This window comes from Dipodomys spectabilis, unplaced genomic scaffold, assembly GCF_019054845.1.
Source record: "Dipodomys spectabilis isolate Male_0828 unplaced genomic scaffold, ASM1905484v1 ptg000178l, whole genome shotgun sequence".
Taxonomy (NCBI): domain Eukaryota; kingdom Metazoa; phylum Chordata; class Mammalia; order Rodentia; family Heteromyidae; genus Dipodomys; species Dipodomys spectabilis.
This window is the reverse complement of record NW_024870855.1, coordinates 11,323,647-11,338,716: the sequence shown is the minus strand read 5'-3', so window position 1 is coordinate 11,338,716 and position 15,070 is coordinate 11,323,647. Positions and strand designations below refer to the sequence as shown.

Here is a 15,070-nt window from a genome sequence, read left to right as displayed (position 1 = left end):
TCATATTGTAAAAATGTTACTGAACATGATTTATGGATTCAGTGCAATTGCACCAAAATTCCAATGGCACTTTTTCAGGCTGGGCATTGGCTCATGCCCATAATCCTAGTGACTCAGGAGGATGAGTTATGAGGATTTCGGTTCAAAGGCAGCCCAGGCCGGAAAGTCCATGAAATTCTTATCTCCAATTAGCACTAAAAAGCCAGAAATGGCACTGTTGTTCAAAGTGGCAAAGTGCTAGCCTTGAGAACAAAAACTCAGGGACAGCGCCCAGGGCCTGAGTTCAAGCCCCAGGACTGGCAGGAAGAAGGAAAAAAAAGAAAAGAAAAGAGAAAAGAGAAAAGAAAAGAAAATAAGGAAGGAAGAGAAAACACAGTCTTAAAATACATATAGAACCCAGCCCAATCAGTACTAGACAAGGAGAATAAAGCAGGAGGCATAACAATACTTGACTTCAAAGTACATGCAAACACTAAAGCTACTGGTACAATCATGTTCAGTGCAGCCATTATTTACCATAAGTCAAGGTATGGAATCAGCCCAGATGCCCCTCAACGGATGAACAGATCAAGAAAATGTGGTATATGTACACAATGGAATTCTACTCATCCATCAAAAAGAATGATATTGTACCATTCATAAAGAAATGGAAAGACCTGGAAAAATTACATTAAGCAAAGTATGCCCGACCTAGAGAAACATAAGTTGCATGGTTACTCTCATTTGTGGTAGCCAGCACGTGCCTGTAAATCTACAAGTAAACACACTGGGTAGTAAGCCAGGGGTTACACATTAATTAACTGAATACTAAATCAAAGCCCACCAAAATAAGTACCAGGAAATGAGTACATGCAAGAGGGTAGGATGGGGCCGAGAGGAGCTTCAAAGAATGAAGTGGGAGAGGGAAGAGAGCGCAGGCAAGAATTCATCGTGTATATACCACAGGATTGAGAAATATTAGGAAAGGAGTGGGTCAGTGAGGGGTCTACATTTTGAAGAGATGTCACAGATCAAGATGCAGCAGTACACATAAACTGCTATGTTAAAGGGCAAAAAAGTAAACATATAACCTAAAACTAAGGTAAGTAAGGCAAGGAGTAGGCAAGAATGTTGAAAGGGGTGGCAGTAACCAAAATACACTGTATTCATACACTGCTTTGGTCAATGGCAGCTCCTTTGTAAAACTACTAAAAGATAATAAAAATATTCAAAAAATAAATTTAAAAATACAGTACAGATCTGTAAGAATCAAAACAGCATGATACTTGCATAAAAATACAATAAAACAATAGAACAAAAAAGATACCCCAAATAAATACATTTATCGAGTTTCATTTAATTCCCAACAAACATGAGAAGAACACACAATAGGAAAAGGGTGGTCTGTTCACTGATAGCACTGGGAAATCTGGATATTCACATAAAGAAGAATGACATTAAAGCCCAACCACATTGACTCATACCTGTAAACTTAACTGTTCAGGAGGTGGAAGTTGGGTTGATCTCAGTTCCAGGCCAACTTGGTTGAAAACTTAGCAAGCTTCCACCTTAACAAACAAGCTGGAAGTGGCACTGTAGCTCAAGCGGTAGAGTGCTCGTCTTAAGTTGAAGAGCGCAAGGACAGCACCCAAGCCCAGAGTTCAAGCCCCACGACCGACCAAAACAACAAGCTGAGTATCTTGCTTCCAATCTGAATCCCAACCAGGCATAAGACAGAACACAGCTAGAGACCATAAACTGGCAAAAATGCATTGTAAAAGCTTATTTATTTTTTTAAAAAGCCCCAAAACTAAAGCAAATATAGGGTTAGGGTGTGGCTCAAGTAGTAGAATATCAACTTAATTGCGAGTGCTTGGGTTTAAAACCCTGTATGGCAATAAATAAATTCATTAAATGAAATGAAATGAGACCTTTATTGCCCACCATACATAAGAATAAATTCTGAATAGACTAAACACTTACAAAATAGCTAACATAATAAAACTACTAGGAAAAAAACAAAACAAGGAAATCTTGACATTTGTCTAGGCAAGGATATTTGAGCTATATGTAATTCTAAAAGCTCAGGTAAACAAGAGGCACAAATGGGATTGCATCGACCTGAGCAAGCTTCCTTCACAGCAAAGGGTACAATAAAGGATGAGAGAGCACATTAGCAAGCCCTGTATCTAACAAATGTGTTGGTATCAAAATACGTATGGAATTCCACCCACTCAATAGTACTACAGTTTGAGTGTGGTTGAATTTTGCCCTTCCAAGGATTGACAGAATTAGAAACTTGGACCTAACGCAGGCAGTACAGGGAGCAGCAGGCCCTGTGGGAGTTGCTATAGCATTATACCTGAGGCTGGATCACTGATAAGCTTACCTGGGGGGGGGGGGGGGGGTGTTGGGAATGTGGGAAGGGAAGGCATGGTAGGGGAAAAACAAAGGAGGGGTAACAATGCTTGATGGGGAAATGTACTCATTACCTTACTCATGTAACTATAACCCCTCTGTACAATATCTTTACAATTTTATATATACATATATATGCATGTATGTGTGTGTGTGTGTGTGTGTGTGTGTGTATGCTTACTTGGTTCCTGCGGCTGGAAGGTCAAACAGCATGGGGCCTAGTGCTCTGTTAAAACCTTCTTTTGCCCTCTTCCCTTCTCCTTCTTCCTTCCTTCCTCCCTTCATCCTCCTCCCTCTCCTGTCCACTTCCCCTTCTACCACCCCTGCTGCATCACAATATGAGGAAAGGGAAGAAATAAAAATGGCCACATGCAGAAGGCAACAGAGTGTCTAACCTCTCTTTAAGGGTAATAAATTAGGAGTTTTTCTCTTAAAACTGGAAATGGAAGAGGCATGCCCCTCTTGTTGCTCTTGCTCAACTCAGTATTAGAAGCTCTGCTAATTCAGTGGGCTACGAAGAAGAAGAGGAAATAAAGAAAACACTTACAGATTGGAAACGATGTAGTTAAAAATGCCTTCAATCTTAAATCAACATTTTGAAAGCAGGCAGGCAAACAACAACCATAAAAACCAGCAGGACTATAGGCAATATAGAATGGCTAAGAAAATATAATGTTAATATTCAACCGACAATGTTTATATCAATAAAAATTCAACTTGAAATTAAAAACACAACACCAAGTGGGCACTAGTGGCTCATACCTGTAATCCTAGCTACTAAAGAAACTGAGATCCAGATAGAACTAGCCTAGGCTGGCATCAGGGTAGGAAAGTCCATGAGGCTCTGTGTCTAATCAGAAAAATGATGGCCTCGAAGTGTGGCTCAGGTGGTGGAGCGCTAGCCAAGCAAGTATGTCAAGCAAGTGCAAAGCTTTAAAAACCTCTTGGAAAAATAACTCAGATATCTAAATAAATGGAGTGTCTCATCTTCATGGATAGGAAGACAATATTTTTTTCTATTCTGCCTCTATATGATCTGTAAATTCATTATTAACCAAATTATTGTATGGACATAGATAAACCCCAAAGCTGAGGAACACTAGAAACACTGGACTTTATTTTTTTTTTAAACTTATCAACTAGCTGAGTGCCAGTGGCTCACACCTGTAATCCTAGCTACTCAGGAGGCTGAAATCTAATGATCACGGTTCAAAGCCAGCTAGGGCAGGAAAGTCTATGAGACTCATCTCTAATTAGCCATCAGAAAACCAGAAGTGGTGCTGTGGCTCAGGTGATACAGCGCTAGCCTTGAGCTGAAGAGCTCAGGGATAGCATCCATGCCTAGAGTTCAAGCCTCCTGACTGACAAAAAAAAAACCCAAATAAACAAAAATAACTATCAACTTGTCTACACAGAACACTGCTTAAAAGAATTAAGAGACACCTGTTTCCAGGTCCCATTGCTCACAGTCCTAGTGGCTTTTCCTTTGTCTTTACTAAACAAATTCTTTACAACTGTGAAGGGGAAACATAATTCAATCTATAGAATGGAAAATTTTTTTAAATATGTTTTGCAGAGAATTTATATCCAAAATGCACAAAAAACTCTTAAAACACAAACTACCCTTACAAATAGGTAAAAGATCTGAAGACACCTCTGTAAAAATAACAAATGGCTGGGTATGGGTGGCTCACGCCTGTAATCCTAGCTACTCAGGAGGCTGAGATCTGAGGATCAAAGTTCAAAGCCAGCCCTGGGAAGAAAGACCATGAAACTCTCAACTCCAATTAGTAAAGAAATGAAGAAATCTGGAAGTAAGGCTGTAGATTAAGTGATAGAGTGCTAGTCTTGACCACAAAAGCTTGGGGACAGGACCTAAGGCCTGAGCTCAAGAACCAGGAATGTCATACACACAAAAAGATGGCAAATGTATACAGAATATTCAACATTATAAATAATGAATTACATATTAAAACAAAGATTTGCAACTAAGTATCTGTTAGATAAATAATCATTCAAAATAATCTGTCAGTAGCAAATGTAGGTGAGAATGTAGATTAATGGGAGCACTTCTTTGTTACTGATAGAATTTCAAAACTGATACAGCCAATTTGGGAGATAATTTTGAAGTTTCTTACAGTCAAGTGTCCTCTTACCACCCATTCCAGCAGCTGTGATCCTAGTCATTTGTGCAATTGCCTTCCACAATTTATGTCCACACAGAAACATGTGCATGAATATACAAAGAAGACATTTATAGCAGTAATTCAACTGTCCCTCAAACCGTTGAATGAATAAACAGTTAGACACCTACAATGTAGAATTACAAAATGAACATATATTCATTGCTGCCTGAATCCAGTCTTCACCTTTTTATACACAGTGATTCTAACTATATTACATTCTCAAAAAAAAAAAAAAAAAAAAAGCGCCAAGCACTGGTAGCTCACACCTATAATCCTAGCTATACAGAAGGCTGAAATTCAAGGATAACAGGTCAAAGCCAGCCTTGGCAGCAAAGTCCATGAGACTTTTATTTCCAATTAACCCCACAAGAAAACCGGAAGTTGTGCTGTGACTCAAGTGGTAGATTGCTAGCCTTGAGCTGAAGAGCTGAGGGACAGCCCCCAGGCCCAGAGTTCAAGCCCCACAATGACAAAAAAAAAAAAAATTAAAAAGTGGCTCCTGGGAATATGGAGGAAGAAATTAGGCAAAGATAAAACACAGGGGATTTTTAAGTCAGAGAAATTCTTCTGCATAACAATGTAATGAAAGAAACATGACATTATGCATACCTAGACCCACAGAATCATACAAGACAGTGAACCTTAATGTAAACCAGGATGTGTAGTTAATAGTAATGACTCAATATTGACTGGTCAGTTTTGGTTATTGTTGTTTTTCTTTTTGTGCCAGTCCTGGGGCTTGAAGTAAGGGCATGTGCACTGTCCTTGAGCTTTTTGGGTTTTTTTTTTTTTTTTCTCAAGGAAAGCATTCTACCATTTGAATTACAGCTCCACTTCTGGATTTTTTTTGTTTGTTTTGATTGGTAATGAGAGATAAGACTCTTACAGACTTTCCTGCCCAGGCTGGCTTCGAACCATGATCTTCAGATCTCATCCTCCTGAGTAGCTAGGATTACAGTTATGGGCCACTGGTGCATGGCTTGACTGGTCAGTATTCATAAATGTAACATTCTGACACCACACTAATACCAAATAACATAGAAATTCTATGTACTATTTGCAAGCATTTTAAAATAAATATAACTGTTCTAAAAAGCTAAGTATGTATTTTTTTTAAGTCAGTCCAAGAATTCTACTTCATTTGACTCCAATCTGGCATTTTTCTAAGTAAAATTTCTTTGTTTCCAGCATTTAAATCTCACTTAGATGTTCTTGGGTTTTGTATTTGCTAGGTCATTTCTGTCAGAATTAAGGGGTGGGTAGTGAGAATTCAGACATATGTCCCAAGGCTGCCATCTGCTCTGCGAATGGAGTCCCATATGTTGTTGACGTGTAGAATTTTCATTGTTGACATTTATGAATTGGCTATAATTGTACTTTGATTTCCTTCTTGACTTGAGTTAATTATGAGGATGTATAAATTTCCAAGTGGTATTTAAAAAAAAAAACATGGTACTAATTTCAGCTTCATGGCTTGTTTAAAGTATGTGAATTTTTAAATAAGTTTTCTTTCTAGTCTACTGAGGGATTCTCTTTCTTGGTAGATTTTAGCATATAACCATTTAAAAAACATTGTCAAGGTATATTTACAATAATGGGTGATATTTTTATAAAGTTTAGTTTTTCTGACATACTTATTTGTGTGCATATTTTTCTTCTGTAAAGTTCTAGAGCTTGGAACAATTTTATTACACATTTAGTGATATGTTATATGTTGCATATACCTTTATAAATATTTTATTTCCGTTATTTATTGTGTTTTATCAACATAAAGAATCTGTCACATGTAATTCTATTTGTCTTCAATTTAATTTTTATTATAGAAGTATTGCAATAAATACCTCATTTTAGTTTTTAATTGTTTGATATATCTTTGTATTTATCACCATTTTTTTCTGATAGTGCAGGGTTTGGCTCAGGGCCTTGTTCTTATTAGTTAGGTGCTCTACCACTTGAACCATGCCTTTCTGCTTTAGTTATTTTTCCAGTAGCCTTTGCATTCACATTTGAGCCAGCCTGGATTGCAATCTTCCTATTTATACTTACTGAATAGCTGGGTTGAAAGGTGAGTACCACCACACTCAACTTTTTTTGGGGGGGGTTTGGGGGGGTCACAGGGCTTGAACTCTGGGCCTGGGCACTGCCCCTACACTCTTCAGCTCAAGGCTAAAGCCTTGAGCCACAGCACCACTTCTGGTTTTCTGGTGGTTTACTGGAGATAAGAGTCTCACGGACTCTCCTGCCCAGCTGGTTTGAACTGTGATCCTCAGATCTCTCCTGAGTAGCTAGGATTACAGGTGTGAGCCACCAGTGCCCAGCCACACTCAACTTTTTATTAGTAGAGATATGAATCTCATGAACTTTTTGCCCAGGCTGGCCTCAAACCATGATTCTCCCATCTTAGCCACCCAAGTACTTAGTAATAGGTGTGAGCCAATGCAGCCAGCAACATCTCTCAATTTGTAAACTTTGAAACCTGTTATATGAGCACAGGTGGCTCACACCTGTAATCCTAGCTACTCAGGAGGCTGAGCTCTGAGGATTGCAGTGTGAAGCCAGCCTGGGCAGGCAAGTCCACGAGACTCTTATCTCCAATAAACTATCAAAAAAATGTGAAAGTAGAGCTGTGGCTCAAGTGCTAGAGCACTAGCCTTAAGCAAAAGGTGCTTAGGACAGCGCCTAGGCTCTGAGTTCAAGCCCTAGCCTTGAGCAAAAGGTGCTTAGGACAGCGCCTAGGCTCTGAGTTCAAGCCCTAGCACTAGCACACACACATAAAAATTTAAAAGAATAAGGACATAAGAACAGGGCACTAAATTGCCAGTGCCATGACTTCATAGCAAACAGAAAGGCCATCCACCAATCAGAAAGACATCTCCAAGGAGCCCAATTCTCCCTATTTTACCCAAAGCCAATGTCTGCAACTGTGAAGATGGCACAAGATGGCTGCAATGGGCTGACCTTCCTGTGGCATGTCTGTGCCCCATGCTTTCTCCCTCGGCCATATGTCCTTTCCAATAAACATTCCTATCACCTTCGCTACTATGTTCACATCATGCCTGAATTTCTCACTTGCTACATGAAAGAACTGAGGTCAGACTTAGGTGCCCCAAATTTCTGACCAATATATTTGGTGGCTTGGCCAGGAATTCAGAGATTGTGTGTCATCTTCTGACTTGGCTTCATCCACAGGTAACAATGCCTTCCCCTCGGTCATCTGTGGTCAGACGTAATCCTTCTGAATTCATGGATCACAAGCTGAAACCTAATTTTTCTCCCACGGATTGACCTTTCCTTTTCACTTAGCCATCTATCCTCTCTTTCTCTTTTTGTCAACTTTTGTTCAACAGAGAATTTGCTTTCTGTCCTTCAAGGTTTAATCCCCAATCTATTGTTCTTCACAACTGTTCCCTGTATCTCCTACATTAGAGATGAGAAGCATTTGTGATGATGTAAATAGAGAATGGAATTGTCCAGATGGTCCCTGGTTTCTGATGAGTTTTAGAGTTTATGATCGTGTGGAAGCATAGCCAGTCTGTTTATCATTTAGTCCAGTGTTCAATAAATTGCATGAGATGCTCAATACTTTATTATAGAATATGCATTGTGGTTGGGAGTTTCACCATCTTCAGGCCGATGTACATGTTCTAAGCACATTTATGGCATGTTAAGCTGGGATGTTCCCTGGGTTGGACTTATTAAATGCATTATCAAATTAATATATTCTCAATTTAAATGAGTTTGTTGGGACACAACCCCATTGCACGTTAAGATGCAGATGTAGTTGGTTGCTAGGTATTGGCCAGTGAGAAAAGAAATCAGAACAGCCAGGTACAAATTAAAACCAGGTGAATACCAAGAAGAAAGCCTGGCAGTCACTCTTTGCTTCTATCTTTAGGTTCCTCTCTGGTCCACTGTAGATTTAATCCTAAATTTGCAAAGCAAAGTTACAGCTGGAGTCTATAGAAATACCACTTCAAGGTAACTGAAAAAAAATTCCACCCCGGTTATTCCATTTAATTGCATTCTAAATATGTCCCATATAGGAGAGAAGTTAACGTCTTAGCATTTCTACTTCCTCTTCTGCAGAATAGGCAAATAATACAGTATACAAAATAACTAGAGGGTCTAGCTAAGGTTGCTAAATGAGTAGGGTGGAAGAGAGGACTCCGGAACACCTGACCCTCAGGTACATCTCTGCTAGGGAAGTGGAGGTTGAGAGGAGAGTTTCTCACTGCACTTGAGCAGATTTGATCATAAATGACTCATTTTGGTCTCATAAGTGACTCATTTGGCCATACTCACACTGACAAAAGGCAAAGGAACTTTTGTTTCTAGTTATTCTGAAATATCAATTGTGGCCAAGATAACTAGTTTAACTTTAAAAGTTAATTGCAAACAAGTATGTTGCAAATGTCAAGAGGGACTGAGCCTGAACCCTGGAATTCCTAGGAAGCCAGCTGAATGAGGAGGGAGTTCTCACCAATGAGTAGTAGCAATGCAAATACCAGCACAAAGAATTGCAGTCTTGGGCTGGGAAGATGGCTCAGTGGTAGAGCGCTTGCCTTGCATGCCTGAGGCCCTGGGTTCGATTCCTCAGCACCACATAAGCAAAAAGAAAAAAGCCGGAAGTGGTGCTGTGGCTCAAGTGGTAGAGCGCTAGCCTTGAGCTGAAGAGCTGAGGGACAGCACCCAGGCCCAGAGTTCAGGCCCCATGACCGGACCCAAAAAAAAAAAAAAAAGAATTGCAGTCTGCTCTTCCTAATTCCACACTCATTCCTACCTCCAGTCAATCCCAAAGGTTTTTATTTTGTTTTTGTATTTTCTGTTATTGTGATATACAGTGGAGTTGCAGTTACACGAATAAAGTAATGTGTAGATTTCTTGCCGAACATTATTACCCTCGCCCTCATTTTCTCCCACTTTTCCCTCCCACAAGACACTGTGCATTTTGTGATATACTTTCTCATCTGCACCAAGTCCTGAGTTTCCTCTGCCTTTAGGTTGTGCTGCTCTACGCTTCTACCTATGTGCTGGTGTCCCTCAGCATAGACAGATACCATGCCATTGTCCACCCCATGAAGTTTCTGCAAGGAGGTGAGCAAGAGCTCTCTCACAGCATCATCCTTGAACGGAGGGGCAGGGGCGGGGGCTGTTCATTGATATGGTATTCTTAACTGCTCTTCCTTCTCCCCTTTCTTCTCTGTCTCCTCCCCATTTTGTTCTCCTCTATGTCTTTCCACACAACCTGGATTTGATTGCTCAAAAACAGATATAGGAAAGAAATCTTAGGTACTGAGAAAAGGTACTTGTTATTTCCAGGTATAGCTCAAACAGCTGAGGGATGGAGTTGGCTGGACTCGTAGTGTGACATTGATCTTGAAGCAAGGTGTCACCTCGTGCCATTACAGCCATGCTGACAAGTGTACCTGCACTAAGAAACAAACTCTCCGGCCAATGTGTTCATATTCCAGAAACAGACACCTCGATATGTAATCATGGAGTAGCTAGCTGTCTTGCTACTAAGATAAATATGAAATCACCACATGTCACAGCTAGTTATAAAGAATTTCTACTTGGATTGGAAAAGTAAATATTGTCTATATTAAAACAGGTTATATACCACATTCTCTTGATCCATTCATCTACTGAGGGGCAACAATGCGATGCTGAGCTATACAAGTCATTATGTAGAAAAACGAACTTTACAACTTTGGGGGGGGGCAGTAGAGGGAGGAGAGGGGGTTGGGGGGGAGAGATGGGAAGGGATAGGAAGAGGAAACAAAGGAGGAGGCAACAATGCTTGATAAGAAATGTACTCATTATCTTACCCATGTAATTGTAACTCTTCTATACGGTATTTTCATAATAATAATAAAAAAATCCTTAAAAAAAAAACAGGTTGAGAATTAGTCAATGGTAGAGCATTTGTCTAGAATACATCAGACCCTCCCTGTGTTTGATCCCAGCGCTGACAAAAGAAAAAGAGGGGGTTGTGGGGAAGGGAAGGAGATAGAGACAGAAGGAGGAAGGAGAGGAAAGAAGGAAGGAAGGAAGGAAGGAAGGAAGGAAGGAAGGAAGGAAGGAAGGAAGGAAGGAAGGAAGGAAAGAAGGAAGGAAGGAAGGAAGGAAGGAAGGAAGGAAGGAAGGAAGGAAGGAAGGAAGGAAGGAAGGAAGAGGGAGGGAGGGAGGCAGGCAAGCAGGTAAAACAAAACTTTTAGTAAATAAAACCTTTATAATCTTAAAAGGCAAAAGTCTTTCTAGAAATCATACCAATGGCACAAATGAAAGAAAATAGTTTTTTGCTGCATCAAAAATGTGTAATTAGTCCTATAAATAATAAGAATCATAAAGGAAGAGGAAGAGAACAAATGGAAGAGATTTCTGTGCCACACCTCAGGCAAAGATCTAAAACCCTTTCAAGGGAGAACTTTAGCAAGAAAAAGTCAGGAGGCTCTCACTCAGAAAACAGGTGAAGGACAAAAGAATCCAAAAGCAAAGCAATACACATACACAGAAGGCGCAGAGAAAAGCTCACCTTTTTTTTTACTTCTGATTAAAGATTGCAAGTCTAAACACATGGATAGGTAATTTTACCAACCAGATAGCAAAGGTACAGGGAGGATCTGTCAGGGTTGGGGAAATTCAAGGAGATGGTCACTTTTGGTGGGAGCTGTACGCAGACACCCCCCCCCCCATTTTACACATGAAGAAACTGAGACAGGAGAGGCTCTGGGAGATCCCTGCAGCTCATCTTTTCTTCAATATACCCCAAGTGCACACCCAGATACTATTTCCAGGTGCCCAGGCTTCTTTTCCTTTCTTTTGAGCAGAAAAACAAGCCAAGGTCCTCATTGGGGTTGCCTGGGTCCTCTCCTTCCTGTTCTCCATCCCTACCCTGATCATCTTTGGGAAAAGGACACTGTCCAATGGAGAAGTGCAGTGCTGGGCCCTGTGGCCAGATGACTCCTACTGGACTCCATACATGACCATCGTGGCTTTCCTCGTGTACTTCATTCCTCTGGTGATCATCAGGTAAGGGGCAGTAGGCCGGGCCCACAGGGAACTGCCCTGATCTGCCAACCTTCCCTCCTCCCTGGTGACCAGGACATTATATTTTATCTTAAGCCACTAGGGCAGGCTTGAGGCCTCCAAAGGAGAGTCAAGAGGAGAAAGCTGACCCCTACAGGGAATGCATTGTAGGGCTGCTGCCTGCCGCCCCATGTTTGTTGGTAGAACAGTCCTGAGGAATGAGGACTGTTGCTTCCATTTCATGAAAGACAAAACTCAAGCTCAAAGAGGTGAAGTCACTGACCCCCTGTCACCCATTATTGAAATCTAGGATTAATTTCATACCCTGTTCTTTCGTCTATATCTCACATCCTTCTAAATACAAGACATTACCAACATCTGGAATCTGACAAATGGAATGACAGACATGTCTAAAATGCATCACCACCACCACCACCAACAACAACAAAACCCTTGAGTGTACATGCATAGATATACTAAAAAAAAATAAAAAATAAGAATAGGGGAAGAGTAGGGTCAGGTAAAGGCGAAAAATGTTTCTTGGAATCCACCACTGAAGGGGAGAATAGAAAAGACCAGCACATGTAGAGGGAGAGGGCAGTAAAGAGGGGGGGAGAGGGCAGTAAAGAGGGGGGGAGAGGGCAGTAAAGAGGGGGGGAAAGGGAGGGAGGGAGAGGGAGAGACAGACTGAGACAGAGACACAGAGCCAGAGAGATCCCAGATTCCCACCCCCACCTCCCCTCTTTTCTCTGGAGAACAAGGTATCCTCTATCTTGTTTGTTTGTTTGTTTGGTGGTGCTAAGGATTGAACAGGGGCCTTGTTGGGTAAGCACTCTAACCCTGAGCTACATCCTCATTCCTCCCTCATCTCTTCAGCTAGGCCCAGCCTCAGGTAGGATTTTTGTTAGGCTTGGAAAACCAAGTTTGTTGTTTTAGTCTGCCTTTCTTTAGCCACTAAGCTGTTTGAATAGTTTTCAAGCATTTCCTGACGTTCTGGCAATCACCTCTTTGTACTTGCTGCTTCTCTTTGGCCTGGTGAACACGGGGAATGCTGTCCATGGTGGTTGAGCTCCTGAATGGTCCACAAGAGTGGATTGAGACATGAACAAAGAAAAGCAACCTGCTCCTGCTCAAGAGGTGTATAGGGCAGGAGATGTGACAGCATGGGTCACGGCTGGCCAGACCTCTGCCTTCTGAGGCTTTCTGAATAACGCTGATGAATCTGCAAATTAACATCCACCTTTATTTCAACTTTCTGCCCTTCTCTTGGCCTCGGGGCATGTGGGACAAGGCTGGGAGGGAGAGTGAAGGGATTTTAGACAACTAGAGAAAGGCAAGTCTTGGCAGCAAGGTTGGGAGGCCCAGGGAGGGGAGGGCAGGAGGGGAGGCTCTGGCAGGAGCCACGCCCGTGGCTGGCAACATCGTGAGGCATCAGTGAGTCCTGTGGTCTTCCTCCTTGATTTCCCATCAGTCCCAGCTACCCTTCCCAACAAAGCCCCTGCTGTGCCACGCAGAGCTCCCGCCACCCAGGGGCAGGATCTACCATTGTGTCTCTCTGTCAGAATCCTCTCCTCCTCCTCCACATTCACTTGGGTTTGTTTTTTGTGCCAGCTCCTCCAAGCCTCATGCTGCAGCTTGACCTCCACGTCCTTGAAAAGGCAAAGCTAAATTTGTTGGCAATGAAATTTAGGAATGATTTCAAAAGTGAGTTCCATTCAGCGGGCATCTCGCCTGGGCCTACTTGCTCATCACCCAGGCACCCAGGAATCCCAAAAGCTCCACTATGACCTTCTTCATCCTGGAGCATCCCCCAAGCATTCCCTACCTGACAGGAAGCCCCTCGCTCATGCATTCTACTTATTCTCCCCCACCGGGCTCATCTCTTGGGGGAAAAAGACATCTTCTAGCTCCTATTTCTGTTTCCTTGCTGGGGATTGAACCTGGGACCTCAAGCATACTGAGAAAACACTGTAGCTACCCCTGAGCTACATTTCCCTCTTCCCCTTCTTTAACCAAGACCAGCCCCACTGTGAGGGATTTTTCTGACTAGCTCCTGGTAGAGTTGGTGAAATTTCATCTCTCAGACCTAAAGGTCCTTCTTATCTCTCTTTGTCTCTCCCTGTCTCGTTGTCTCTCTTTCTGTCTGTCTTTGCTTCTCTGACTCTATTTCTGTCTTTCACAACACACACACACACACACACACACACACACCTCTCACATATGACTTTCTGCCTAATATAGGGCCTAGATTTGTTTTTGGCATACAGTAGTGCATCCACAGGCATATTTGGAAGGGAAGGAAGGAAAGAAGCGATGGAGGAAGAAAGTCTGAGAAGGAGGCACTGTGCTGCCAGTGACGAGTCTCCTGAGAGCTGAGCGTGAATAAAGATGTCACCCTTCCATCTTCAGAGATACCAGGCCCCTCAGACGTGAAGTGGCAGTGAATGACAGCACAGGCGACGCACTGTTTTTCTGGGTCACAACAACCGCAGGTTCATAATTCACTTGACAGAACTGTCTAATTGTTGCAGAGAGGTTATTAGCCAGGTCTAATTGCTTTACTTTTGCTGTGCTTATGTTCTTCCAACCTAATTTGATTCCCCATCCTTCTATCATTTCTGTATCTGTGGGATAAAGGTATAAAGAGAAGACCCCGTGGCCAACACATGAAAAAGAATAAATGGACATGTGTCATGGAACATTGATATGTGGTTGTGCTATGCAACAAACATCTATTTCTTTTGCTTGAGGAATGGGGCACAGACTGTGCAGAGCCCTGGGTTGGTCCCCTGTGAGGAACAAAGCTCTGGGGAGGAGAGGGCCAAAGGTCCCCAGAGGCCTGCCCAGCACCACCCATGGACATGAGGCTCAAGCCCAAGGAAAAGGATGGGACCGACCTTGTCGAAAAAGGAAGCTACATCTTCTGTATTATTATCTTGGAAGCATTGTTTTTAATTTTTCAGTATCTTTATGTAGCTGTACAAAGGAAGTGCCACTTAACAAAGCAATGTATGAATGCAATGCAACTTGGTCAGTGTCAACCCCTTCAATATTCTTACCCCACTTCGACCCAACCCTTCCCTTACTTTTCTTAATTTTGTGTTATACACAATGAATTCTTGACTGCACTCTTCCCCTGTCTCCCCTTCATTCGTCTAACTCTCCTGGCCCCACCCCCTTTTGCATGTACCCATTTCCTGGTATTGATTTTGGTGGGCTTTGACTTAGTCATTCTAAAAGCTTATACTTATTTGGACCCTCCATATAGTCTATTTAAAACCCTTTCTCACAAGTTTGTTCCCTTTGTTGGTGGATGTCTCTGGCTGCATTTCCAAATTTCATTCCACTCTTGTTCTTTAGGATGAAGTCGAGAAAGAAGAGCTTCTCTTCCTATTTTACTTTGTTATGATTTCTGGGGCTAATGGGAAGACATCTATGCTGAAAAGAGGGAAGGAGGG

At 41.9% G+C, this 15,070-nt stretch overlaps 1 protein-coding gene across 1 annotated transcript in view; it reads left to right on the top strand.

Moving 5' to 3' along the window:
* The window catches only part of Npsr1 (neuropeptide S receptor 1), a 96,039-nt gene that overhangs the window by 61,587 nt on the left and 19,382 nt on the right, over positions 1-15,070 (top strand). The window contains exons 4-5 of the mRNA XM_042695134.1: positions 9,584-9,677; positions 11,414-11,615. Coding sequence (XP_042551068.1) covers positions 9,584-9,677; positions 11,414-11,615 — 296 coding nt within the window. The remainder of the gene's footprint in view (positions 1-9,583; positions 9,678-11,413; positions 11,616-15,070) is intronic.